At 39.3% G+C, this 25,279-nt stretch overlaps 2 protein-coding genes across 4 annotated transcripts in view; one reads left to right on the plus strand and one right to left on the minus strand.

Moving 5' to 3' along the window:
• The window catches only part of DHRS3 (dehydrogenase/reductase 3), a 37,835-nt gene extending 20,910 nt beyond the window's left edge, over nt 1-16,925 (minus strand). Inside the window, exons 1-4 of one of the 3 annotated variants that reach the window (XM_035344570.1) lie at nt 16,909-16,925; nt 9,323-9,462; nt 7,979-8,038; nt 5,298-5,787 (exon numbers count right to left, since the gene is read on the minus strand). In XM_035344570.1, the coding sequence (XP_035200461.1) occupies nt 5,298-5,492 (195 nt within the window). In that variant the 5' untranslated portion in view covers nt 5,493-5,787; nt 7,979-8,038; nt 9,323-9,462; nt 16,909-16,925. Of the gene's footprint in view, nt 1-5,297; nt 6,293-7,960; nt 8,039-9,322; nt 9,463-16,908 lie in introns of those variants that run through there. The other 2 variants (XM_035344569.1, XM_035344572.1) reach the window with 2 other exon arrangements.
• LOC118177139 (arylacetamide deacetylase-like 4) lies at nt 14,612-23,670 on the plus strand. Its single transcript, XM_035344578.1, has 4 exons — nt 14,612-14,782; nt 19,160-19,376; nt 20,720-20,783; nt 22,386-23,670. Exons 1-4 carry the CDS (start codon nt 14,612-14,614, stop codon nt 23,155-23,157), a joined length of 1,224 nt encoding a protein of 407 aa, XP_035200469.1. The 3' UTR covers nt 23,158-23,670.
• The last annotated feature ends 1,609 nt before the right edge of the window (nt 23,671-25,279 follow it).

The raw sequence follows: 25,279 nt of genomic DNA on the forward strand, positions 1-25,279 counted from the left end.
ACATTTGACAGGTTCTGAAGTGAAATTAGAGATGCACAATTGAGAATGACCAATAATTGAAGAAGTATTTAAGATTAAAAACTCTAAAATCCATGTGAAATACTGAAAGCTTTTATCCTACACCTTAAAAAAGGTCACAGATCTGAGTGACTAACTTTTAGCAGCAGTCTCAGTGTTTCACCCTCACTTCAGGAGATTAGTATTACTTTCATTCCCAGATATAGTTACAGTTAATCTTTTAAAATATACCGTACCATGTTACCAAAAAAAAGTTTTTAAAAAGTATATACTAATTAACACAAAGCAGGACAACGCTATGTCAACATGATTCAAAAAGACCAATGTAAAATATTCATAGAACTACAGATGCAGCTTGAGCAGACAATGTGAGAGGAGCATGCCATTGCAGAAAATGATTTCAAAGCTTGCCAGATTTTCCGCTACTGGGTGTATGAGGCTTAATTCTAAGACTTTGTGCCATTTCTATGTGATCTTTCTGCAAAACTCTCCTCCTAGTCAGAATTTATAGCCTAAAAGCTCGCTCAGCTAAAACCCTCAAATTATGGCTCTCAAGTACCTGAAATTTCGATGAGGTTTTCAGTTGGGTTGAATTTAGTAGAACACAGAAGGAAACCCACTCCAGTCTTCCCTGCAACAGTGCCAGCTTTGTGTAGCTCTCATCCCTTCCTCAGAGCTCCTTCCTCCTTTGATTTATTCCCATCCCAACTGCAACTGCACTGAAAGAGGTTAGCCCATTTAAATCGCAAGGGATCTTCCTAAATGAAGATATTAAGGTCTGACTTTAAAAATGTTGCTTAAGTAATGACAGAATGAACAGCTGGGATTTCAGGAGGGGAGTTGTAGCCTGATCAAAACCAGGAGTGATATAAACCATATATATATGTACACACACACATCCCAAAATAACCACTATGCTGCTGCGTTTGTGTCATTCTGCAGCTGCCCACCACATTGTCATCCTGTTAGAAGTACCTTGCAGACTTGCAAACATAACTGTCTAGACTCCGGTGCTGACAGAGCGAGGTCATGGCTATCAAGCAGTACATTCCATGCAAGAGCAAAGTTTCCGTTTCTTGTTTTTGTTGGTGATACTAGCTCCTTGCCATCTAGTAAGGGCTCTTGTCTGTCCTGATATTCCAGACTGCTTACCTCATCCACTGCTCAAGCATGCAAACCCTTTGAGCCTTCTTGTCTTCTGCAATACAGGAAGTGAACATCCAGAGAACAAAACAGGGAAAGGAGAGATCTTTCCGTGTATTTACCAGGTCTTTTCTTGAACAGTGTTGAATATGAAGAACTCTCAGCAAGGTTAATAGGAAGTGTTGGACTCCCCTCTGCAGCAGCATCACACTAGCAGAAGGCTAGGGCTGCCCCTAACCCAGTGGTATTTTGGTGACGTCTCTTGTCAAAACACCCTTGATTCATCAAAAAGGCAAACAAAGCACAGCTGGAGGAAAAAAATAAAGCAAAACTAGGAGGACAAAATATACATACTTTGAAAGAAACTGAGATCACAGAAATGATCACAAAGAAACAGGAAAGCACTGCTAAGACCTCTTGTAGATACGCTACTGAAGATCCATATTGCTTATTGCTAAGCCCAGAGCATTAGGTGTAACTAAAAAAAAAAAGAGAAACAATGGCATTTGGCCATCCCCCCACAGGAAAAGCCAAAGATACTCTTCCAAAGTCACTGTCAGATAACCTTGAACACTAAAATATATACTAGAGTCGGGGAATGTGTTTCTATCTTACAATTACATCTTCTTTCAGTACATTTTATTAGGTTTTGGTAACACTTAATAACAAAGAATGCCTAAGAACCAAGCATCTCTTTCCTGTTCAGTCAGACCTCAAATTATACCAGCTGTGAACAAAGTAAGTTAAAATTACTAGGAAAAAATTTAGACATCAAGGAAGTGCCCTAAAAAAAGAACTGACAAAGAGCAAGACGTACAAATGACATACAAAAGACATACAAATCAAAACTTCATCACTGGAGACCATCAAAAACAGGGCTGACAGATCTCTGGCAAAGGCACTGTAATAGAAAATGCTGTAGGCGAAGCGAATGGCATAGAGGAACCCCAGAAGCATTTTCCAACTCTAACCATCAGTGAATGAACCCATTCAGCCCCTACGTCCCTCTGACTACTCACATCTGTAAAGGGCTGTTCTTCCATGTAAGAAACATTATTCAAAGGGCCCTGTTCTCTAAGTATTAACTCACTTATACAGTACGTTCTTGGCAAAATACCGTTAATGTTTGGAAGAGGATTTTTATTTCATAGGCATTATTGACCTGAAGGGGAATGATCTAACGATTAAAGTCTCTCATTTCCTAAAAATTTCTGGTAGTCTTAACTGAAGAAACTAGAAGATACATACTTCTATAACGGAAGAGACAACCAACACTGCTGTGGCGCTTTTTTGGCAATTTAATTGGGAAGGCCAATGAACAACAGTGAGAAAAGATACACCACTTAAGAAGGAAATGTCTCCTAGACATTTATCTCTTCAAGTCTTATTTGAGGCACAATGGCAGAGCAATGGAGTTAAAGAATGGGGGTGGAGAATGGGAACCAGGGTGGATTTACATGATCATACCCAAGAGACTTCTTGTCTGCCAGCTTAAGAATTTTAGTCTCCATGCTCATCTGTCAAGCTGAAGACACTGTATTTCCATTTGCCTAAACCCTTTTCTGATTTATTTCTTGACATCTTCAGAGCTTTAACTGCACGATCAAATTTTACACTTAAAAAGTTGCAGATGTGACAATTCTTCATCTTCATGAAATACAACACTTGCCATCTTACGTAAAAACCGCTCAGATACATCTAATTTGTGATTAACAAAACAAGCTTCTGAAAAGAAAGATAGAGTGAGGTGAAATCCAATCCAGTCTAATTATCAGAGGAAATTTCATATGCTAACAGTCTCAACTAACCCATCTTTCAGAAGATTCTAATCTCAAAAATATGGTTGTATATCGCCGCCTACCTCCAAAACTCCGCCACTATGTCTGTGTGCGCAAGCGCTGTGATTAACTTTTTCAAGATATACTGCACACCCACTATTAGAATCTGAATTTAAGTGACTGTTTTCATTCACCTGTAGGTAACATTCAGAATTTTGCGCCTTGGTGGAAGCATTTTTCCACACATGGAATATTGTGAATATACCACCCGACAATCAGAATCCGTTACAAATTGTTAATTATGATCAATAATTCAAGATTTACATGTAATTATAAAACAGCTAACTGCATACAAAAGCAAGAGAAAAATAGAATAATTAATTCTCAAAAGCCTTATTGAAAGATGACTTGCTAGCCACTTCAAGTCCTTCTCGGTTCTTTTCAATTGTCTAAGGCAAAGCAAAAAATCAAAGAGTAATGCCAAACAGAGGGCTTGCATTCTGCATGGAGACTGCAATAGACACAGAAAGTCAGGAAAGCAGTGAAACCTCAGAGCAAAGGGAACTGGAACAACCACGCTGAAGTAAAATTGTCATTAAAAATGTTGAGGAAGAAAAAGATAAGCCTACTTCACTGTTGCTATAAAGATGTGCCACTTCCAAAGTACCAGAGAGGATCACAACTTGTTGAGTGCCACGTTTGGCTCACAGGATAGCCATGGTTTAACTGAAAGGAGAATCTAATTCAAGTTCAGTAAGAGCAAAATGTGAAACACCTTGATGACACGCATGAAAAAAAAAACATATGACAAAAAAAAAGTTGTAAACAGTAACTAGCAACCACACAGCGTTCCATAACACCCTATGAGACAAGTACAAAGCTTCCCAAGAATTATTCTCTTGTTTATTCTTTCCTTCTAAGATACGTTAGGATTGTAGAGATAAGACATACAAATGAACTACAGTCTGTATCAGCTTACAGATCCTCATCCTCAGCTCACTAGCTCCTCTTGGCCCATGTCAATTAGGGCTGACTACCATTGTTCAGCTTGCAGCTGAACTGTAGCTAAGCAGCTCCTGAATTAGCTGGAGAAATGGTGGCACGTTAATACCTCAGCTTAGCATAGCAACCAGCCGGGCTAAATAAATAAATAATGAAGCACGGTATTCTACCAGATAATGTAAATACACTTTCAGCAAATTGCTCGGGTCCAAAGGTCAGTCAATTTGTTTGTTCTGTCTCCAAGAATTTGTAAATCTCAACATGATGTTTAAACACAAGCATATACAAACATCAAAGTTCAATGCTGACATATTTTACGCCTCAAAGTTGTACACCAGAACAGCTCCATATAGAAACCACATATAGAAAACTGAAGTGCATGTGTAAGGAAGTGACAAAACAGTATCCTAAACTAAATGAACGTTTTTCTTTAAATATTCCCCCATTCTGTATTTCTCTTCTGCTTTATTCTGTATTTACTTCCATTCATCCTCTCTCACGTGTTGTAGTATTTATGCAGCTGTCTAATTTCACATGATTCCTCCATTCCATTACCCCTAAGTGGGGGTAAAGATGAAACTTGAAAACTCAAGCCTTGTTTCAGGGCATTTTTTTATTTTTTATTTTTTATTCCCGATTGATTCACGCGTATGGGGACACCTGTAGTTACGAAAGCACAACACTTCAAGGTGAACGGCAGTTCCTGAGCTAGAGAATGGGCACACCAGCTACACTGACATTTCTAGGCTGCAGTGCAGACAGACTGTTCTCCCAGCCCTCTCCTTTCCTAAAGGAAATGTGCGAACAAACTCCCAGCTCACACTCACGCTGTGCTTTTCTTCCTTGCTGGGCCAGCATTCACCTTACCTTTGAACAGCTCTGGGCTGGCAGAAAGCAAAACACAGGGGACTTCAGAAACCACTTTGCACGTGGCAAAGCGTTAGGGTGAAACTGAACTCTTCTCCCCCCTTTCCCCATAGCGGGCACCCCCCCGGGACGGGCAGCAGAGCCCTCCTTGTGCCCCCCTCCGGCCGACGCGCCCGGGGGACCGCAGACTGCGAAGGGGGGGGCGGGGGGGGTACCCCGCTCGGAGGCCCCCTTCTCACCTTCACGTTTTCTTAGCCGACGCAGGATGCAGAGGAGGAGGAGTGGGCAACTTCCGAGACGCGAAGCTCGGCACCGGCTCGGCAGCGCTACACCCAGCGCCCCCCTTCTCCCCTCTCTGTCCGTTTGAACGCGATCCCGGCAGGCCCACCCCGAGGTGGGGGCACGGGCTGCAGCCCCCGGGTCGGAGGCTCCCCAGCAGAGCAGCAGGTGGCCGCTTCCTTCCCCCAGCCCCTTCGGGTGGATGCTCACCTTCCTGGCTCCTCGCCTCGCGAACTCCCTGGCCAGGTGGCGGCCGATGCCCCGGCCCCCGCCGGTGATGAGCACGCTCTCCCCGGACAGGTCCCGGAGCTTGGGCGGCAGCACCGCGCACACGGCAGCTTTCACCACCAAATAAACCATCTGCACGGGGAAAAGCAGCAAAGCGCCCAGCCATTTCCAAATCATCCTCTTCTTCCAGGCAAGCCAGGAAGGCAAAATTCTCTTCCAACCCTTCAGAGAACCAAGTTAAGAGAGAAAGAAAACCACTACCCTTCATGCACCCCCGGATGGGTGACAAGTCTTCAGCCCCCTTCCGAAACGTGGGGGGCAACGGATTCTTGGTCTGGGAAAATCCTTCTCTTCCCCTAAAAAAATCGGGGTAGGAGCAGAACAGTGCAGAAGACCAAGTCACTCCCCTGCTTCTTGATCGATGTCCTTTGGGATTGTCACATGCAGGTAGAACGGTTTCCTCGCTGTGTAACTGGAAGACAGTTTTTTTTTTTTTTTAATTAAAGAGAAAAAGAAAAAAAAAGTAAAATTAAAAGTAACCATACATCCCTCCGTTTCAAAGACTGTCACAAAAATCCAGTATCCAAGTGGAAGGTTTTTATACTTGGAAAAGTAAAATAAAGCAGCCTATGTCTCCAAATTTCAGCCTGTGGTGCCTTCCAGGCAGCTCATTTCTATTCTTAGACTCAGGAAATTGCTTAAATAAGACAGAATTGCCAGGACTTTCTTTTTAAGAAAGGGTCTATTCAGGGTAAGGTTGTTGTTTTTGTTTTAATATCTATAAATATCTCCAGACGTCCAGTCCCGAGCCGGTTGCAGAGGTTGAGCTGATAACCGCCTCTCTCTGCCCCCTCTCCCGGGTTTCGCACTCGGAGGCTCCGTGACCACAGAGCAGGAATTATGCCGTGCACTATTTCAGCTCTGGCTCTTACTCATTTCTCCCTATTGCTCTCTCTGCCTATCACAGCCGCCGCGCCGGGGAGGTTTTATACCCCATTAAGCCTGATTGACAGTTAAAGTGTCGGGGAGATTTCACTACTGTTCCTGTGAGTGGCTGGCTTTGCTCTCCCCTCCCCCCAGCGCGGTCTCGGAGCCGCCGCACGGCGCCCGCACCCGGGACGGCCGCGCCGCAGCCGGCGGGCAGGGGCCGGGGCCGGGCCGGCTGCGGGCTGCGGTCGGGGCCGGCTGCCGGTCGGGGCGGCTGCGGGTCGGGGTTGGTGTCGGGGTGGCTGCGGGATGGGGCTGGTTGAGGCCGGGGCCGGGGTCGGAGCCGGCTGCGGCCGCAGCGCGCGCCCGCCTCTGACAGGAACCTCCTCTGTTCCTGACAGGAACGCGGCAGAGCAGGGTGCTGGGGTTTGACGTGAGCCCAGGAGACGGGAAAAACAAAAAAGTGCCAGGAGCGGTCAGGGTTAAGGCTGAGTTCAAAGGAGCCATCTGTGCCTTGAGAGCTCCGGGAGAGAACTGCTTGCCCAGGTTAAGTTGGTGTTGATGGGAAAAGTTATTGCAGCCCTAGAGTGTTGGGCTGAGTCCAGCCTAGGCTGAGAATCACCAACAACTATTACCACTGAACCAGTGTTTCTACGGACTGCATGACAACTCATGGATTTTCCAAGCTGGAAGATGCTTACTTTGCTGAAAACTGGTGATCGCTACCTTCAGTAGCAGGACAATGAAAAAAGCAGGCTCTGACCGAAGCAGGGAGATGTGCTTTCTTACATCAAAGGGTGTTTTTCTGCTCGCTTTTTCCAAGACTTTTGTCCAGATATGAGGGCATAGTTGCAACACAAGGTCTCCATAGCACTTTAAAACTATGTTGTAACAGGAGAAAGGGCAAAGTGTGTTGCAACCAGGTCCCCCGACTCGTTTGTTTGCACTGTTAGGCATTAGGTAGGTAAGTTATATATTTAGCTGTCCTGCTTCAACTTTTTTCAGGAGGATCTGAGTGCACATTTGAACTGAGAGCTGCTCACTCCACAGTTACTGGTTGTGGCGGCAATCAGAAATAGTCTGAAATGTGAAGTTGTCAGGATGTCAGAAAGTGCTCAGAGATGCCAAACCTCACATTGCTGTCTTCTCAGTCGTGCTGGGAAGAGCTTTGTTTTTATGACTGTATATGTCAATAAGAAGGTGCCCAAATGAATCCAATCCCACGTTACCTCAGGAGATCTAAATCTATATCCACTATCCTGGGAAGCCATCTAGTGGTAAAAACTAGAATTACTGAAGAATGACAGAAGTGAAAGATTCTCAAACTTTAATTTCATCTGTAATTTGCTAAAGGACCATTGCAACGGAAGAGTGCGAGTCTAAGCATCTCTATATAGGCAGCAAAGTTATATTACACGACCAAGAGAAGAGAGTTAGGAACCTAAACCCCTTTGCAAATTCTTTTTCTGCTTCAGAATCAAACATTTTTGAAATGGTCATGGTTCAAAGTGGCCATGTAACGGAGTGTTCAAGGGTTGTTTGGTAACAAAAATAAGAACAACTGAGTTTTTGTGCTACCTACATTCAAAAATCATCTCATACCTGGTTCTTTTAACACATAATATGAGCAAAATCATAATCTCTTGAATTTCAGCTCTGTTGAAACTTCCACATAAGTTTTCAGAAGTGAAAGAAAAAGAAACGTGCACAGTTCTTACCTTTAAATGCCAGTTTACCTTATATGAAGTAAGCCATAGGACTCTCAGAGCATCATCATAGTGTCAGGAGAGAGGTTTCTGGAGAGAAGAAATTGAACCATTCTAACTGGAAACTGCAAGTCTGTACAGATTTTCAGGATCAGGTGGTGTTCCCTAACTTAGCTGCATCTGAAATAACCAGAGCTGTGAGAATTTCCATTGCCGCTTGGCAGCATTTAGCACCTCTGTGTGTTTTTACAGTAATACCTTTAGAAAGGGAGCTGGGGGAGGCACCTGGCATTACAATTTTCCTCTCAGTCCAAAAACTCTGAAGGGGAGAGAGAAATTACACAGAGAGCCTAGTGTCTGGTTTAAACAGGAATGACTCAGTGTCTGGACTGGTAACAAATATAACAACTTTCTGGGATGGAAATAAGAAGCAGCCTTAAAAATGCAGGGATATACAGTTTGAGAAAGTAAGTTGGATTTTTGATTCCTGAGACCATTAACTTTATTTTTTCTGCATAAATCTCCATAAATACATTTAAAATAGAAAAGTCAGCAATATTACACCATAGGACTATGTTCAGATTAAACAACAAATTAATTTCAAACATTTGCAGGTTATTTGATGCCAATGAGACTAGTCTTGTGAATATTTATTTCATATATCTGTTTCCTGCTTGAGTAATATTCTAAAATATATCAGAGATGTTACTATTATTATTTTCATTCATTAGGATTATTTTCATTCATTAGGGTTTTGGTTTATTAAGATATGAGAAAAGTTGCTCCAACTTTTGGAGTTGGACTAAAAAGACAAATCTACATATTTAATGTGAAGTATTTTCCTAACCTGACCTTCACATTTCAGTGAACATATGAGCTATTTTACTTGTTTACTACTTCACCTCGGATTTACCTTGACCAGAAGTTTCTACATTACACAAGTGCACAAGAGCAAGAAACAAAAGCAGACTTATAGCAAAACTGAAGTTACAGCATCTTGCCTCTAATTTATATGGTGAAAAATATATGCAAGTCATTTTAAAATTCACCTAACTGAAAAATCAGAAAGCTTGAAATTGTACACGTACTGAGAAGAGCTGAGGTTTGTCCACTTCAACTGCAGTTCTATTCTGAAAAGTGGCAAAAGATTAGTATGCTGGGATTTCACCTGATTGGTGTACAGTAACCACTACACTCCTGTTTGGCGAGACATCTTTTTTCCAAACTGTCACCTTTACAAATCTAACACATGCTTTTGTCCAAAAAGTTCATCTCTGTTGCTGAAACCTTACAAACTATACCTCCAGTTAGGTTTGATTATTCAAATTGCTTTCAGTAAATGTCTACAGGTGCAAACAGACACTTGGTACATACCTTTGTTGATGGAAATGAAGATCTGTCACATTGCAGCGGTGGTTCCTAATTGTAATTTTAAAGTCATCCCAAAATGAATCCCTTCCATGTTCTTACTCAGAAGTCCTTAACCAGTGTGCTGGAGCATTGAGTAAGCAGGCCTGTTAATTTTGTAAAATTGCATCAATTAATGCTATCACTTAGATGCAGAATAAACTTTCCATTTTGGATAGCAGCACAGTACCTGAACTATTTGCTCCCTGTATATTTACCCACAATAAAGTATAAATTACAACAATTCCCCTCCCCTTTGGTTAAGCCATTTTCATGCCATTTTAATCTATGTTTAACTCCAGTTTGCACCAAGAGTGAGAAGGCAGTCATGTAACACCTCACTTTAGTTTTGACTTCTGCTTGTCTGTGTAAATTTCCGGATTTGTACTTCTTAACAGAAGCGTTAAAGTGTTAGGCTTTAATACAGTTTTACTAATCTATTGTGAATAAAGAGGTATAAATTTAGATCATACCTGAATGACTAATTCTTAAGACCAAAGCTCAAAGGATGCATTTATGTTTTCTGAATATTTAACCACAACAGTGCCTAACTGCAACAGCACCACAGATATTTACTCACACTCTCAATGAGTCATAGAAACATACTTTTTCTTACTTGCCCTGTTGTGAAGGAATAAGCAGCAGTGAAAAAGCAACTTTTAGCTCCAAAACAAGTTGATGTACTCTGTATGCATATCACTTGCATAACAAAGGTGCATTTTTGCAGAAGAAAATTTTCCGGCTCTATAAGGAGGCTCAGGTAGAGTGTTTGAATGCTTATATCTTGACTCCGCATCTATATGGGTAGGACTCTACCTTTGTTTACAGAGCCTGTACAGCCCAGTTCCTAGCGAACTTGGAGGTAAGTTTATGCACATGAAGTTGCTAAACTGCAAGAACATTTGAAAGGAAAAGGAGCTGGAAATTAAAAGCATGTTCAAGACATGTTTGAAAGCCATTTGGGCTACTGTTTCTGTGTTTTCACTTATATATATATAGTACATCGGTAAGCAGATGTGAAAACCTCAGAACACAGTGCATCGTTGTTGCACAATGGAAAATCTGTGTTAGTAGTACCAGTTTTTTACATCAGTGCAGGGTTCTTGAACACTGACAATCTATCATGGTCACAGATTAAAACTAAGCCTCCTTTAAAAAAACTGAAAACCCTTTGCCAAGCTGATCTGTTTTTTGTTACATGAAGTACTGCTGTCAGATTTGGATAAATCAAGAGCTATATTTTTGTGCTTCTTGATTTCATTCTTCCCTTGAGTTCACATTTTCCATTTGGAATGTGTCCCAGTGGTTCTATGATTTCGCACTGTCCTTCTATATGCTATTAAGCATTAAGAGTCTGATACTGTTGCCTTGTAAGTGGAGTTTTGCCATGGACTAAGCTCAAAGGGACCAGGTTTCTGTTTAGCTTCCAGCCTTGACAGAAAACAGTCTGTGTCCAGCCTTGTGTGAAAAGCTACGCTGAGATGTCTTACTGCTTTCCCTGGGTCTCACAACAAATCAGTATAGTGAATAAATACCTTACTGAGTGATTCTAAGTTCTAGATGACATAACCTTTCCAAATTCAGTATGTATGAAAACAATTGTCTTTATAAGTAGAGCAGTGTTTTCAAAGCACATGTAGGTGTTACCTGGAATTCAGACAAAAGGATGCAAAATCAAGTAATTTCTGTCAATTGCTTAATTATTTTCTTATGTTAGATTTTATGATTTGTAATAACTGTCCTTTTTTCTCACTTATCTTTAATTAGGAGCCAGTTTGGATCAGTCTATTAGCCTGCTTCTTTATATGAAAGACAGAACAACGAGAAATACCACGTTAATAGGAACGGAATGGCTACCTTGTGTTAAACTGCTTAGCTCATCTTACGTTCTCTTTAGTCCATTTACCTCACGTTTAGGCCACACAGAATTCACCACACCCTCTGATTAATTCCTCCATCCTGACAAAACCTCTAAGACACAAAGAACTAGGGAGACAGAGGAATTAAGCCTGTAAGGCCGTCAAAATTAGAGAAGGAGTTTATTGTTTCAAGAGTCTGAACTGAAATCTTACTAAGCCAATGTGACAGAGATTTTGACAAAAACAGAACAGTAGGTTAATTCTTGTAATAGTTTTACACTGGAAGCTTGTAAACTAGCTTAGGAAAAAAAATCCCTAGATAAAATGCTCCCTGAATCCTTATTAACAATGCCTTGTTTAAAAGAATTTATTACATTCAGTTACAATTTCTTTTCAGAGCTAGTGGTTCACTAGTACACATGAAGGAGAAAAATTCAAGTCTTCTGTGACAAGTTTCTTCAAACTTGACAGTTCTGAAAGGAAGCTAAAAAGAGGAGTGTTAGGAAGAGACAGCTGTGTCAGCAGCAAACTTTTTTGGGGGTTGGAAGGTGGGAATGGATCAGCTTTAATGTGTCAATTGGTGTGGGGGTAAGATCACATTATGAATCAGATTATGGAAAACTAAGATCTCTAGAGGGATTCAGCTGGACTAAGGCAGAAGGCACACAACGCACAACATTCTTCATGCTGATTTGAACAAGGGTCAGCTGGACATTTAATAACTTATCTGGAAATTTCGAGAACTTTACCCACTGTTAGCAGAAAGCCAATTTGCTCATTCTTGCTGAATGACAGTCATTACCCTACAAATTGCTATCACTAATATTGTTAAGCAAAGAGCAGTTTTGCAGGCATGCTCTGGAACAAATGATACATGAGGTAAACAACACAGGGCTTCCAAAGGCCAAATGAACCTTCAACTCATTTACAGGGACTTTTGCATTTTTAAACATATTTTATCTGTCCTGATGTGCAAAAGTGCAAGTTATTACAACTCTCTTTTGGACAGTGAGCATTAGCTGGTTCCTTGCAGGAAGAAAGATCAGTTATAACTGTAGGATGCACAGATCCAGATGTTTCCTAGCAGCTGACCTGTAAAATAAACTGAAATAGTTTTTTTTTTTTTTTTTTTTTTTCAGAACAATCATCTCTGTCCTCCAATTACATTGTCCAACATCTTGTAATCAAAAAAAAATCCCTAAACCAATAAGCCCCAGAGTCCAAGAACCTCTCTTTACAGGCCTCCTACTGCTCCTCCAATATCTCAGTAGATGGTTGGTTGCTGATCTGAGAGTCTTGACATCATGGAAAAAATACATGTTTAGTGGGAGCTCCCAAGTGATTTCGAAGAAGGTAGTTGGTATTTTGATATCTAGCATTTAGGAGGGGAAGCTGGGATATTCTGTACTCTTCTCAGATTATGATATCAGTGGAGTGTTTAAATCCACCACAAAATGAATTAAACATTAATAAATAGAGAAGAAATCTCTCCAAACTTTCATTTGCCATATTTAGCAGTATGTCTACATGGGGACATTCAGAACTTAAAACCTATTCATTTCAGGATGAATTACTTAAAATCTTTAAATCCCAACCTATATATTCCTTCTCAGAAATAAACGTATGAAAAGATATGAAACCTTAGTTTTTGCTTTAGCTTATGTTTAGTTTTGTTGATTTAAAAAAAAAAATAATTAAAATTGCCATATTCCACAGGTTTGATGGCTAAGAAGATGGGGGGATTCAGTTAAGTGTGCTGCACCTCACAGTGATGGAAGGGATCAATGATTCCCCAGCTTAGTCAAATAATGTGAGTCAGAAAAGATGGAAAAAGACGCATACTGCGATCATGTTCCAAGCCTGCTGAGCTAAGCTGAGGGTTCTATGATATAACTTTCTTACATGGATTTCTTATGCTTAAAACCTTTTTTGAGGGTGTTGAACCACATAATTGAATCAGTTGTGCTTGCTGAATTCCACTGAAGACAACAATTACATCTGTTCTCTTAAGAATCCAGACAGCTCACTCTTATCATCTGGTAGTTTATCTCTTATGACTCAGGTTGTTTACCGTCATTCCATATAGCTTCAGTCTACTGACTAATGCACATTAAAGTTTATCCCCATTTCCTCTAGGTAGAGGCGTATTTTGCATAAATGGGATTTTTTCTTAGTAGATACATTTCATCTGCTTTTTTCACGGTTACAAGAAAAGCTAGAAATGACTCACCTTTTTTCAGTGAAGATCCCACATTTTGAGTGAGTACCACTACAGGTTTGTTAGCCAAACCCAAAATCTTACAGCTCATAAGTAGGAGTACTTCTCTTCTACAACCATGATTACAAGCTTTCATAAGGGTTTTAAAAGGGAATATCTATGAGATTATTGGAGATAAAGGAATATTTCAGAGTGTTTCGGAGATAAGCATGGATTCTATTAATTGTGTCAAGCTGAGCTCAGGTTTGCTTTTTACTTTTACCCAAAAAATGTTTGTGCAGTCACATGGTGCACAGAAGTACATGAAGCTGTAGTCACTCATTCCTTTGCTATCATCACCTCTATATGCACAAGCACGTGCCTAGCCATTCGGACTAATCACAGCCTAAATTAGATCAAGGGATAATGTAGAGTTGTCTTGGCAAAAAAACGGCAAGCTATTAAGTTGTTTGTTGTTGTTGTATTAAAGACATCAAAATCTTTGCTTTAGAATGCACCAGAAAAGAGAGTTATAGCTGAAGCTCTCCAAGTGAAATTTTCTTTCTCATTTCGCTCTCATATTACTGGACCTTTGGTGAGCCAAGACCCCTGCTGCACGCTCAGGGAGTTTCCAAAGCTGATAGCTCTGTGCTCACCTCTAAGAGCAAAATTCCTTTAGATCTACTTCAGAATGTCTGTTCTAACTGTTCTGGGCAGCTGTCTGCCTCAGCAATAGAGCCTAAAATAAATAAATAAATAGACAGATCAGCACTAAATGTAAAGCCTTAGGATCAAACTGGAGTTCAGCATTGTCAGTCCTCCATGCGTTCATAAGCAGAGGTAGTCTCTTTCATTACAGTGACTAGTACACTTGGAAAAAATCTCACATAGCTTTTCAGGCCCATAAGTCAGAGTACAATTCAACTAGATAAAACATAAAGTCCATCTACAACTCTGGAATATACAAAATAGTGAGTGTGAGTATTGTAGGCATTAACTTTGGCCACACTAAACAAAACTGTAACAGCAGTCATTGCCGGATGTTTGTCTACTGCTAGCATCTGGCAGCCTGATTTGGAGGAGGAGGGCGGAGGAATTTTGGTATGCAAATTACTTCTCTGTGGAGTCAATCTGGAGCATATAAATATTGACAGAGTCATATTGAACAGTTCTCTAGTAAATCATCCCCACCAAAGAAAAATGGAATTCTTTTACGCTCTGGCACTAATAGCAGGAATTCTAGTTGCCTTTATATTACTGGTTTTAATTGCAACTTCTTATGATTCTTTCAAGGCAAAAATTCCTCCTGAAGTTGACCAGCCATCAAAGCTCAGCTTATACCATTACTTTTATACTGTGGTGGAAATTCTGGTGAGTTTATCATGCTCTGTGATATTGTGATTTTCAGGAAAGGAAAAAATTGAGTAGAACTATAAATGTAGCATTTAAATATTGCAACTGTGTGTAATAGGAACCATATGGTAACACAGATTTAAAGGCAAAGGCCAAAATTTGATCTGGTATTTTAATACTGTATATAAAAGCAGCTTTCATGAGGTGAGCTCTTTTAAATACTGAGATTTGCATGTTTACACTGCAATTGTAACTTGATTGCTTTCTATAATGAAATGACTAGTCCTGTGAAAGACAGAATAGCTGAACAATAATAGCTGGACTTTCTGTATCCGAGTGCACTTTGATATATTTGGGGTAATTTCTTAAACAGTAATCTACCTGCAGTAATTTCATTACCCATTAATCATGTTCTTATTTCTGCAGTGGCTGAATTACTGTGTCTTGGTGAATTATCACAGAATCATGTAGGTTGGAAGGGACCTCCAGAGGTCATCTAATCTAACCTCCTGGACAAGGCAGGTTCAGTTAGAGCTGTTACTACTTATTATTTAAGTACTTGTAAACTAGACTCACTGTGCTATGTACTTTGCCAACAGAGTAAGAAACAGCTCTTTTGTCCCCATAAATGTCAAGGAAGACAACAGGAGCAGACAAGAGCAGCCCAAGCCCTGTCATGTTTGGCATATATGGCATCAAAAGAAAGTCTGGAAAACCACAGAGTGATGTCATTAATATTTGTATGGGGCTCATCTCAAGCAGAGGTGTTCTCTAATCCCCTACTTGTATGTGTTGAACATAGTAACTAAGGCCCATATCCTGAAGTTTTTTGGGGCACTATAATCAATTAAAGACTGACATGGGTTGCTTAAACTCACATAGTAGCATTCACCAGATCAGGTCCCTCATTCTCCAGTGGCCTACAACCCATGCACATTTCTGCATTGTCTGGCATGTAAGAAGAGTTGCTGCCCTTACATATCTCAGGCTGCTTTTCATGTTAAGCTATATATAAGCTTAGAGCTTATATATTAATATATATATTATTATATATATATTAATATAGCTTCATATTAAGCTATATATATAAAGTTCATAAAATAAAATGACTGTATGTTATTAGATCCTCTATGTTTCTATACTTGGTTTGATGAAAAGATTATTTCAGATGATTCTTTTTACTGATGCTACTTCTACAGCCTCTAAGTGGTTGTTCTGCAACAGTACATATTCTATTTCCATTTATAATGTTCCAGAATTTTCAACTTCCTTTTCTGGATAGTTTTAAAGACGCATTTCCACTTTTGCTATGCACTGAATTTAATTTTCTTGAGCCCTTTGCTTTCAAAAACCTTTTTATACATCTACTTCTGGTGAATTTCTAGGCTTATTTTTATACTCAGTGAAGTAGTCCTCCTCATAGGATAATCTTCTGCTCTTCCACTTATTTGGGATATCTCTTAGAAAACCTGCACAAGCAGTTAAACATGCATCTTCTAGAGCACAGTTACACATACGATGCTCCTGCTGCATCTATGCACATGCTCTTGAAGAAATCAATGACAATCTCAAACAGAAAAGATGAGAGGAAGCCTACTAGCTCATATCCTAGCTTTTGTTTTAATCCATGTCTACAGATATGCATTGAGACTGTGCATATTTTACTGTGATACATAGCTTTGATAACCATTTTAATTGGCAAAGCGTAACACTTCAAAGTGACTGAGACAGACGGACTGCCAAATGTAGTCTATAAGTCCATGAAGCTCAAATGGAGTGGTCTTTGCTATTTCGTATGTGATTTCATAATTACTTTTAAGGTTAAAATCTGGTCACCATATGATCTCCCATGTAAAAAGCAAGTCTGTGCCAGAATTTAGGCATTCCAGCAAATAGTTTTTCAAAGACAGACCCTATTTCACAAGTATAGGTATACTGACATGCTGATCTGGATCCTCTTTTTCTTACACATATACACTTTTTAGAACCTGGCTTACACAATACTTTTCACTTACTAATACCAATCACATCTGTCTAGGAATAGCCATACCTTTTATTTTTGTTTGTTTGTTTGTTTGCTTATTGTTAGTGGTTCTGAAGTATTTTGTACTTACTGATTAAAAAATTTTCAATAGAACACATACCAAATTTCTCATTCTCCTTCATGACATTTTCTTCCCTGAAACTGAAGATGCCTCTATGATGCCAAGAGTTCCTATGATAAGGAATAGAAAAAGGATTTTTGTTATATTCTGATACCAAGTATATTCTGATACCAATATAGTATATTCTGATACCAAGTTTATCATATATATTATCTGTCATCTGAGGACTCTTTAGAAAAACAGGGGTGTTAGAAAGTACAGATGAGATTAAATAAACACAATACAGCAATTCTGTTAACTTCAGTCATTCTAAAATCATCACTTCAACAAAAACACTGACTTAAGAGTCACTAGAATTTTTTAAAATTGCTCTTTGGGGAAGGTTATATTGACCCTGTGGTTTCTGCCAGGACTACCTTGACTCTTATATTGATCTGCCTTCTTCAGGATACCTAAAAATGTGCATTTTCTACTGTAAGGCAAGAACTGTATCTATCCAATTTGTCTGTGGGAACTGGCACTTAAAACAACACAAGCACTGTTGGCAGTGGTGGCACACAGTGTTATCAAAAAACTCCAGATCATCTCTGGGTTTCCATTTTTGTTTTCAGATAATTTTCTCCCTCTTCCATGGCTCACGATGGCTTCTTTTATTCTCCTCACTCAACTTGTAAAAGAAAAGATTGTTTTAAAAAAATGCCTCGGTGAGGAACTGGGTGTTGCAACACACTTGAACCAAGTTTTGGCTTCATGCATATAAAACTGAGCTCATGTACCTAAGATAGTTCTGCATCTTTGTCTTATTTTTGCATTCTCATGCAGAAAAAATGCTATTTAAGGCCAATATTTGAATTCTCTCCAAGACAGAGCAAATCTGAGTTACAGGCCAGCTACATGAGATTGGAAAGACCAATTTACAGTAGCATAGCTGGCTATTATCTTATGAGGCATTGATACAGCATGTACACGTATACTTCTGTTGCTCAGAAGAGGAAAATACCATTTGCAAATTGCTTGTTACGATTACCATCATTCCAGAAGGATGAACTGTAATAGTCTGTAATGGCAATTAAGTCACCGTTTAATAGGGAAAGAAATGTTGTTCCTAGCAGGAAATGCATCACTTACAACCTGTGTTCAAAATGAAGGAGGATTCCAGCATGATGACCTTCAGGCTATCTCAGTTATTGGCAACTGAATGGCTTTGGATACGAAAATGTTGTGACACACTCAACAAACCTACCCTGTCTTCAGAGTATCAGTTTTCCTGAGAAATTTAAGAAACTGGCTGAAGTGCCATTTCCTAAATACCTGTGGGATCTTGATAAAGGCCATGGTTTTGCTGATGGAGAAGGAGATCAGATTCAGAATCATTCTCACCAGGTTCTTCATTTAGGCCAGCAGCACTTTACAGAGAAAACACTTCTTCACTGTGAGGATGACAGAACACTGGAACAGGTTGTCCAGAGAGGCTGTGGAATCTCCTTCTGTGGAGATATTCAAAATCCACCTGGATGCCTCCTGTGCAACATGACCCTGCTTGGCAGGGGGGGAGATTTCTCCAGAGGTCCTTTCCAACCTTAACCATTCTGTGGTTCTGTGATAGGCACTACTGATTTTCTTAAACCTTGTTGTCACTGTCCCTGTGGCATGGAGATGATCCAAGACCACTGTTACTGCATCTGACATCGTGCCAGGGACATTTTCATCTCACCTAACCTTAAAGACTTCAACTGAGGTATCTGAAGTAGATAGTCTCCCTTTATAATCAGTGGAGACAAACAGACATTTCCAGTGCGTGACTTAACGCAGCTGAAATTGGAATTGTCCTCTAGAAGTGCCTCTCTCTCTTCATGGACTAGAAAAGGAACCTCAGGCCTCACGACAGCTAAACTGCATACCTAAGCAAATTCTTGATGTTACGTGTGATAAAACCAGATCACAGATATAAGAAGGTATTTATATATTTCCTAGAACAAGTATTGCAACATTCCTCCAGAAATAATGGTATCTCAGATCGTGAAAATGCACATTTTCACTTTCACAAGTGCAATCACAAAGCCACTAGAGTTATTTGTGGAAGCAAAGTAGCAAATAGCCAATAAATTTGGTTTAATAATATTAATAATAACCATTAAATAACCAATAAATATGGAAAATAGCAAATAACCAAAACACAACATAGAAAAAGGTAACTTGTGGCCTTTGTGGCCTCTATAGAGTGTAAAGACTTAGATTTCTTATACTGATTTCTCTTGTTCCTATACTGATTTTTTCCTGTTATACCTAGGCAAAGAACTCAGAAAGTTTGGGTATTTTTAAGGAGCACATACTTATAAGGTTGATTTTTGGTGGACTGCCGGCATACAGGGATTCAAAGCTCTTCATAAAGGATCTGCATTTTGATGGAGTGCCAGTGAGGATTTACCTCCCAAGATTACCATCTGCAAGCAAACGGAGAGGAGTCATCTTCTTCCATGGAGGATGCGGGATGTACGGAGGCATAAGTAAGGAACTGAAACAGAAAATGTGATTTATCTAATTATTTTAAAAAATATTTATGGTTATTAACTATATATATATATAAATTCTCCTGAACCTAAGTGACTGAGGCTTAGTTTGGGCAACTGAGAGACAGAAAGCATTTAATGTTTGTTTTTACTTTTTTAACTCTTTAATCTGTCTTTATTTAATAACCAAATTATTCTTTATAGGATATCAACCTCTTTATGGCATATATCTTCCTTACAGTAAGTGGTGTTGTCAAATAAACAAATTCTTTTTGGTCTGAAAGCTTAACAGAAGTTGTTAGTTCCTGCATTCCTCCCTTTGATCTCTACCTGCAGGATGTTTATTGGTTTGTCTATGAACAGCACTCACTGTAATTCAGAGGCCTACAGCAGCCATTTTTAAATATGTGCCCATGGTGCATGGACATTAGTTAGGTTGTCTTTTTTTCAGTTTAATTTATTAGAGAAAGCAGACAATTGCAAATATGTAATTGACAAGTCCTAAAAACTACTGTTTCTACAGACAGCAGACATACACCCATATTACAAGGAGTTAGGATTCTGTGATTTAAGGTAGAACACATCGCTGAACAATACCTGTAAACCAAATCTTCTAAATGTAGCAAAGACAGCACTAAGGCTGATGAAAAACCCAGTGTATCTTCAAATACATCGTAACAGGCATATTTCTGCCCACAGCCGTACCACGGAATAATTTTATAATTAGACATTTTAATATAACATAATTTGCATGCTTTGGATTTCTGCTTGAATTAGCCACACAGAAATATACGATTTCTTTGGAGGCATACCAGCTGCATCTTTCCTTCTTCAGCAAATAGTCAAATCTCTGCTTTGAATACAGAATTTATTTACTTAGCTATAGTAATACGATTAGCATTTCCACAGCAAAATGATATGAAATGACTAATTCAGTCTCAGACTCTCCCACAATTAATTTGAAATAATGAAATAATCTTTTATGAAGATCTCAAGCTACTTTATCCCTTACAATCACTCTAAGAAATTGCATTTCATAATAAATAATAATAAATCCTTATTTTCCTTACAGATCAACAGTTACCCTAAACATCTGACTGTTACAGTGTGTTCTGAGGATCAAAAGTCTAGACTATTTTATCCTAGAGAAAATTTGAGTAGCTCACTAAATAGGCAAGGGGCCCACACAGAGGATGCAGTACCAAATGTCTTCTCTTTTTAATAAGACCGTTAATTGGTTAGCTCTGTGTAACTCAATCATGGCAATATGTCATAAGAAGGGAGGATATTGCTTCAAGTATTCATAGCTATTAATTCCATTAACAACATTTGTTCTGCAGGAAGCCATGAAAGAGTATGCCGGTACATAGCCAGAAAATCTGATTCCGTGGTCGTGTCTGTTGGGTAAGTGAGCTGCCCCTGGTGCTAATCCCAGAGCTCCAGAGGTCTCGTGCTTCCCCACCTCTGAACAAACCTTACTTTTCTTTGCATAGAAGGAAAGAAAGTGAGCTCTAGTATTGTCCATCCTTACGTTGTCAATATGTGTGAGCAAGCACGTGCCACGAAATGACAATGAGGTACAACTAGTAAGGGTTTGTAACGTAACCCAAACAGCTTGCCAGCTGTTTTCAGAGCAGACAAAGTTGTTTTATGTTATCACCACAGAAATCATTGCCTTTGTTTGATAACAATGTATCACAAACTGCTTTCCTGGTTTCATGCTAATTCTTAGGGGGCTTCAGGAATGATCTAAAAAAGTAAACAAGCCTAAGATTTAATATATTTTTAAAACTACATGAGCCACTGCTTCCTTTTAAAGGCATTCAGCTTATGGAAAATGGCTGATGGTAAGAAGAAACTTTATTTTCCAACAAATTCTCCTGTGGGAAAAAAAAAAATTACTAAAGAATTTTATTAAGTTAGGAGAAATTGGTTTTGAACATGAATTGTATATTCCACATATGCGAGTGAGTCATGGTGTGTTAAAGTGACTCTGAAATATTATATTGACACCCTTTTATGCCCCAGTTATGAGGATGTTTACTTTATGAATACATTGAATTAATTTAGCAGAATAGTGAAAAAACAGAAAAGCAGAAGCAGTGTGCAAACAGTGAAGGGTTAACAGAGATTGCCTGCCCCGCTGCCTTGGTAGTATTTAGCTTTTCCTTATTAAACCTAATATTCTCCAGAAAGACCTAAATCTGCACATACAGAGAATAAAGAACCGTGGTTATTAAAAATGCATCTTGCTCTCAAAGGAGAGGTTGATATTTCATTCCCTTTAACCTGACCGCGTGTTTGCCTGCCTAGCTTTTTTCATCATGTGCAAGCATGTTGTTGGTTAGGAGCTAAACAAAGAGACTGTTACTTCAACATCACTCTCCTGCAATCCACTTACTTCAATTGACAAAATAAATGAAATAATTGTCTACAGGAAGCTACTTTGTCACCACAGTACATTTACTGCATGCTTGCTTATAATATAACATTATTATATTACTATTATTATGTTAAAGTGTAATAATAATATACAATACTAGACTAATATATAATAATACAATAAAAATATAATAATCATTGTCCCCAGCGTAAAAGCTTTGGGAGCCAGAACTTGGTTGGTTCTCTGGGCAAGCAGGACAGATTTACAGCTATACATACATACACGCAGTCAGTCCCAGCAAGAGAACTGCAAACTTCCCTGCTGACCAGAAAATGAGTAAATGTGTGGTTTTCTATATTGTGGGTGATTGGACTGCACTACTCAAGCCCCCGTGTTCTTAAATTATGCTAGAATAAACCTCAATGATCAACAGTCTCTCAATTTTGACAGAAATGGGAGGAGAAGCTGTTCTGTTTTGCTTCAGTATGTAGAATTTTAAACTAAGTAACACTGCTTTTGGCAAGTTTTTGTAAAAATATAACCCATGAATGCATTTAAGTTGAAACATTCGAGCAATTATCAAATATATATATTTGTAGAAATCGCAGTCTTGTACATTTCAGGTATTGTTTATCTCCTGAGTGCAAGTATCCAGCCCAGAATTTGGACTGTCTCGCTGCTACCGTTCACTTTTTGAAGACTGCAGAAAACTACGGTGTGGATCCCGATCGGATTATCGTATGTGGCGATAGCGTAGGGGGCACTTTTACTGCTAACGTTTGCCAAGAACTAGCAAACAGAACAGACATCCCGAAGATACGTGCTCAGGTCATGATCTATCCATTTCTCCAGGCCTTGAACTTTAATCTGCCATCTCACCAGAAAAATGCCTTCACTGCCTTATTGTCTCGGGAACGTACAGTCCATTATATTCTGAAGTACCTGAATAAGGACTGCTCTATGAAGGAAGCTCTTTTGGCAGGTTCTCATGTCCCTGAGAGTATGAATTTGAAATACAGGAAATGGATAAATCCAGATCTTATCCCAGAGAAATTCAAGCAGGATTATGAGCCACCATTACCCACTTCATGTGTTCCTCAAGTCCACGAAGAAACTAAAGAACTGTTTGAGACACGATTTTCACCACTGTTAGCAGAGGATGCTGTTATTTGCCGCCTACCCGAGGCTTGTATAATTACCTGTGAACATGATGTGCTCAGGGATGATGGATTGCTCTACAAGAAACGCTTAGAGGACAACGATGTAAAAGTGACCTGGTACCACATTGAAGAAGGCTTCCATGGTACAATCGGTTTTTTTGGTTACAGTATTTTCTCCTTTCCGTCATCAAGTAAAATACTGGATCATGCTGTAAACTTTATAGAAGGCTTTTAAAGTCTTCTGGAAGACGGTGACCTAGTGTGCAGACTGAGTGTATTTCAGTTAACCACTTAGTAGCTATTGGATATCTAGGCAAGAAATTAGAACCTCATCAAGAAACACTAAGTTATGATAGCATGGTCTGCTGAATTCTGACTTTCAGTTGCTATTATTTGGCAACATGTAACTTGGGAACATACATCTTTCACCTTCCTTTTTTTTTAACCCTTTAACTGGTATCCTTGTTTTGATGTTCTCTTATTCTGTTGTAAGAATTTTTGTTCTCTTATGTCAAAGAATAAAACCTCACCTTTTATATAGTACATTTTACAGCTTGCAATATATGAATAATCATAAATACACATACACATATCCACATAACACACACAACATCAGTATGAGAGCACAGATAAAATGCTCAGATAAAAAGTAAAGATAGTTTCACTGTTCCTGAGATGAGCAGTAATCATCGGTCTACGTACAAAGGCAAACCATCGGTTTGGGCTTGGTTGTAAAATCTGAAGGGGGTAATTGGGTTCTACTTACAAATCTGACTTTGAAGTGAAATGGGTGGCACAGAATGGTATAGAAATGCGAGCTGTAGAAATGAGACTGTTACCTGTAAGTATCTGAGACTGGCAACACAGAAGAAGTAAGGGAGAACCTCAGAAGTGTAACTGACTGTCCTCTAAACCATTTTCTATAAAGTTCCTTTCTGAGAGGCACTTGGTTGTATTCAGGAAAGAGAGAGACACCCAGTACTTTTTGCCACTTTGTAACAAACAATCAACTTATTTACTGAGAATTTGGAGAACAATATAAAAACAGCACCAAAGCTGCTTGAACTGTTTCTGTTAAGGTTCAAAACACATTAGAAAAAAAATCACAGGTCAGTGGTTACATTAAGACAGACCCACATCTGTAAAGGCAGATGCCTGAATAACTGCATGTCAAAACAGCTGGCCTTGCAATGCCTAAGAACTGTAAAATATTTCGTCATTGTTATGCAATCACCTTGTGCTCGTAATAGCTGTAAAACACACATGCAAGTGTGGAAAGAGGTTAGTATGTTATCTTCATTCTCTGCCAGCTGAACTCTGAGTAGGAAGAAAATGTAGGGTTAAATTCTTCACCATATTAATTAAATGTGGTGACATGTCAGCAGTTACAAATCTCTGGAGCAACCAGTATTGAACTTGTGAATTCTTGTTCTCCAGTCCCTCAGCAAAATGAAATGGTGTTTCTTCATGCTGTGTTGACACCAGAGAAATTTAGTTTCATTTTTCCCATTTCAGGTACTAGTAATTTACTCTTGGAGCAAAGAAATTCTTCCAGGAATAAATAACATGATAAAGCTCACAATGTTCCACTGACTGAAGTTTACAGGATTTGTTTTGGTGACACAACCTGATATGAAATTGGTAAGGCATTTTGGTTTCTGACCTCAAGATGAAAGCTGGCTTAGCAGCTTACATGTTGGTAGCATGAGCAAGAGCAGCAGTGAGTCAATAACTGCTCTAAAGGAGATGTGAAAAGCTGGATAGTATTTGAGCAGTTAATCCACGTCAAAGTCTGTTCTGCCACAGCCGTATTGTTATCTGCACATGAGCAGGCTCACTTAAAGTCAGTTTGGGTATGTCTTCATGAACTTCAGTCAAACCTGTGAGTCATCAGACTTATCTTTATTCAGGATCAGCTTATTACACATACTGCATCTTCAGTACCTGTTTTTTGATGATTCCCACAGGTGCGTTTTAAAATTTCTGGAATCGAGGTCCCTCCTGCCTGATGAGAGAGAATTTTGTAACTAAACTGAACTGGAAAAAAAGTCCAAAGGCCTCGACAATACTGCACATGTGCATCTCTCCCAAAGTTTTCAAACTAAGGAACTGACTAACGACAAGCGCAGCCTATTGCATTACCCTGTAACATTCTTAATCCTCTTCATCCACCTAGTATTTTGAAACCACTGCACAACTGATAATTAACTTTTGCAATAGATAGATAGACAGATAGATAGATAGATAGATAGGTAGATAGATAATTTACCACTGGTAAATGTCACATAAACATCTTTGTGGCTCTTGGCAAAACCACCCAAATATGCCTATATATAGTACTCCAAAATTCTTCCTCC

Source organism: Oxyura jamaicensis, chromosome 21 (assembly GCF_011077185.1).
Source record: "Oxyura jamaicensis isolate SHBP4307 breed ruddy duck chromosome 21, BPBGC_Ojam_1.0, whole genome shotgun sequence".
NCBI classification, from domain to species: Eukaryota; Metazoa; Chordata; class Aves; order Anseriformes; family Anatidae; genus Oxyura; species Oxyura jamaicensis.

Coding starts and splice junctions, on each gene's coding strand:
- LOC118177139 (XM_035344578.1), top strand. CDS start 14,612: ATGGAATTCTTTTACGCTCTGGCACTAATAGCAGGAATTCTAGTTGCC. Junction 14,783..19,159: donor ATACTGTGGTGGAAATTCTG/GTGAGTTTATCA, acceptor TGTTATACCTAG/GCAAAGAACTCAGAAAGTTT. Junction 20,784..22,385: donor TCCGTGGTCGTGTCTGTTGG/GTAAGTGAGCTG, acceptor TGTACATTTCAG/GTATTGTTTATCTCCTGAGT.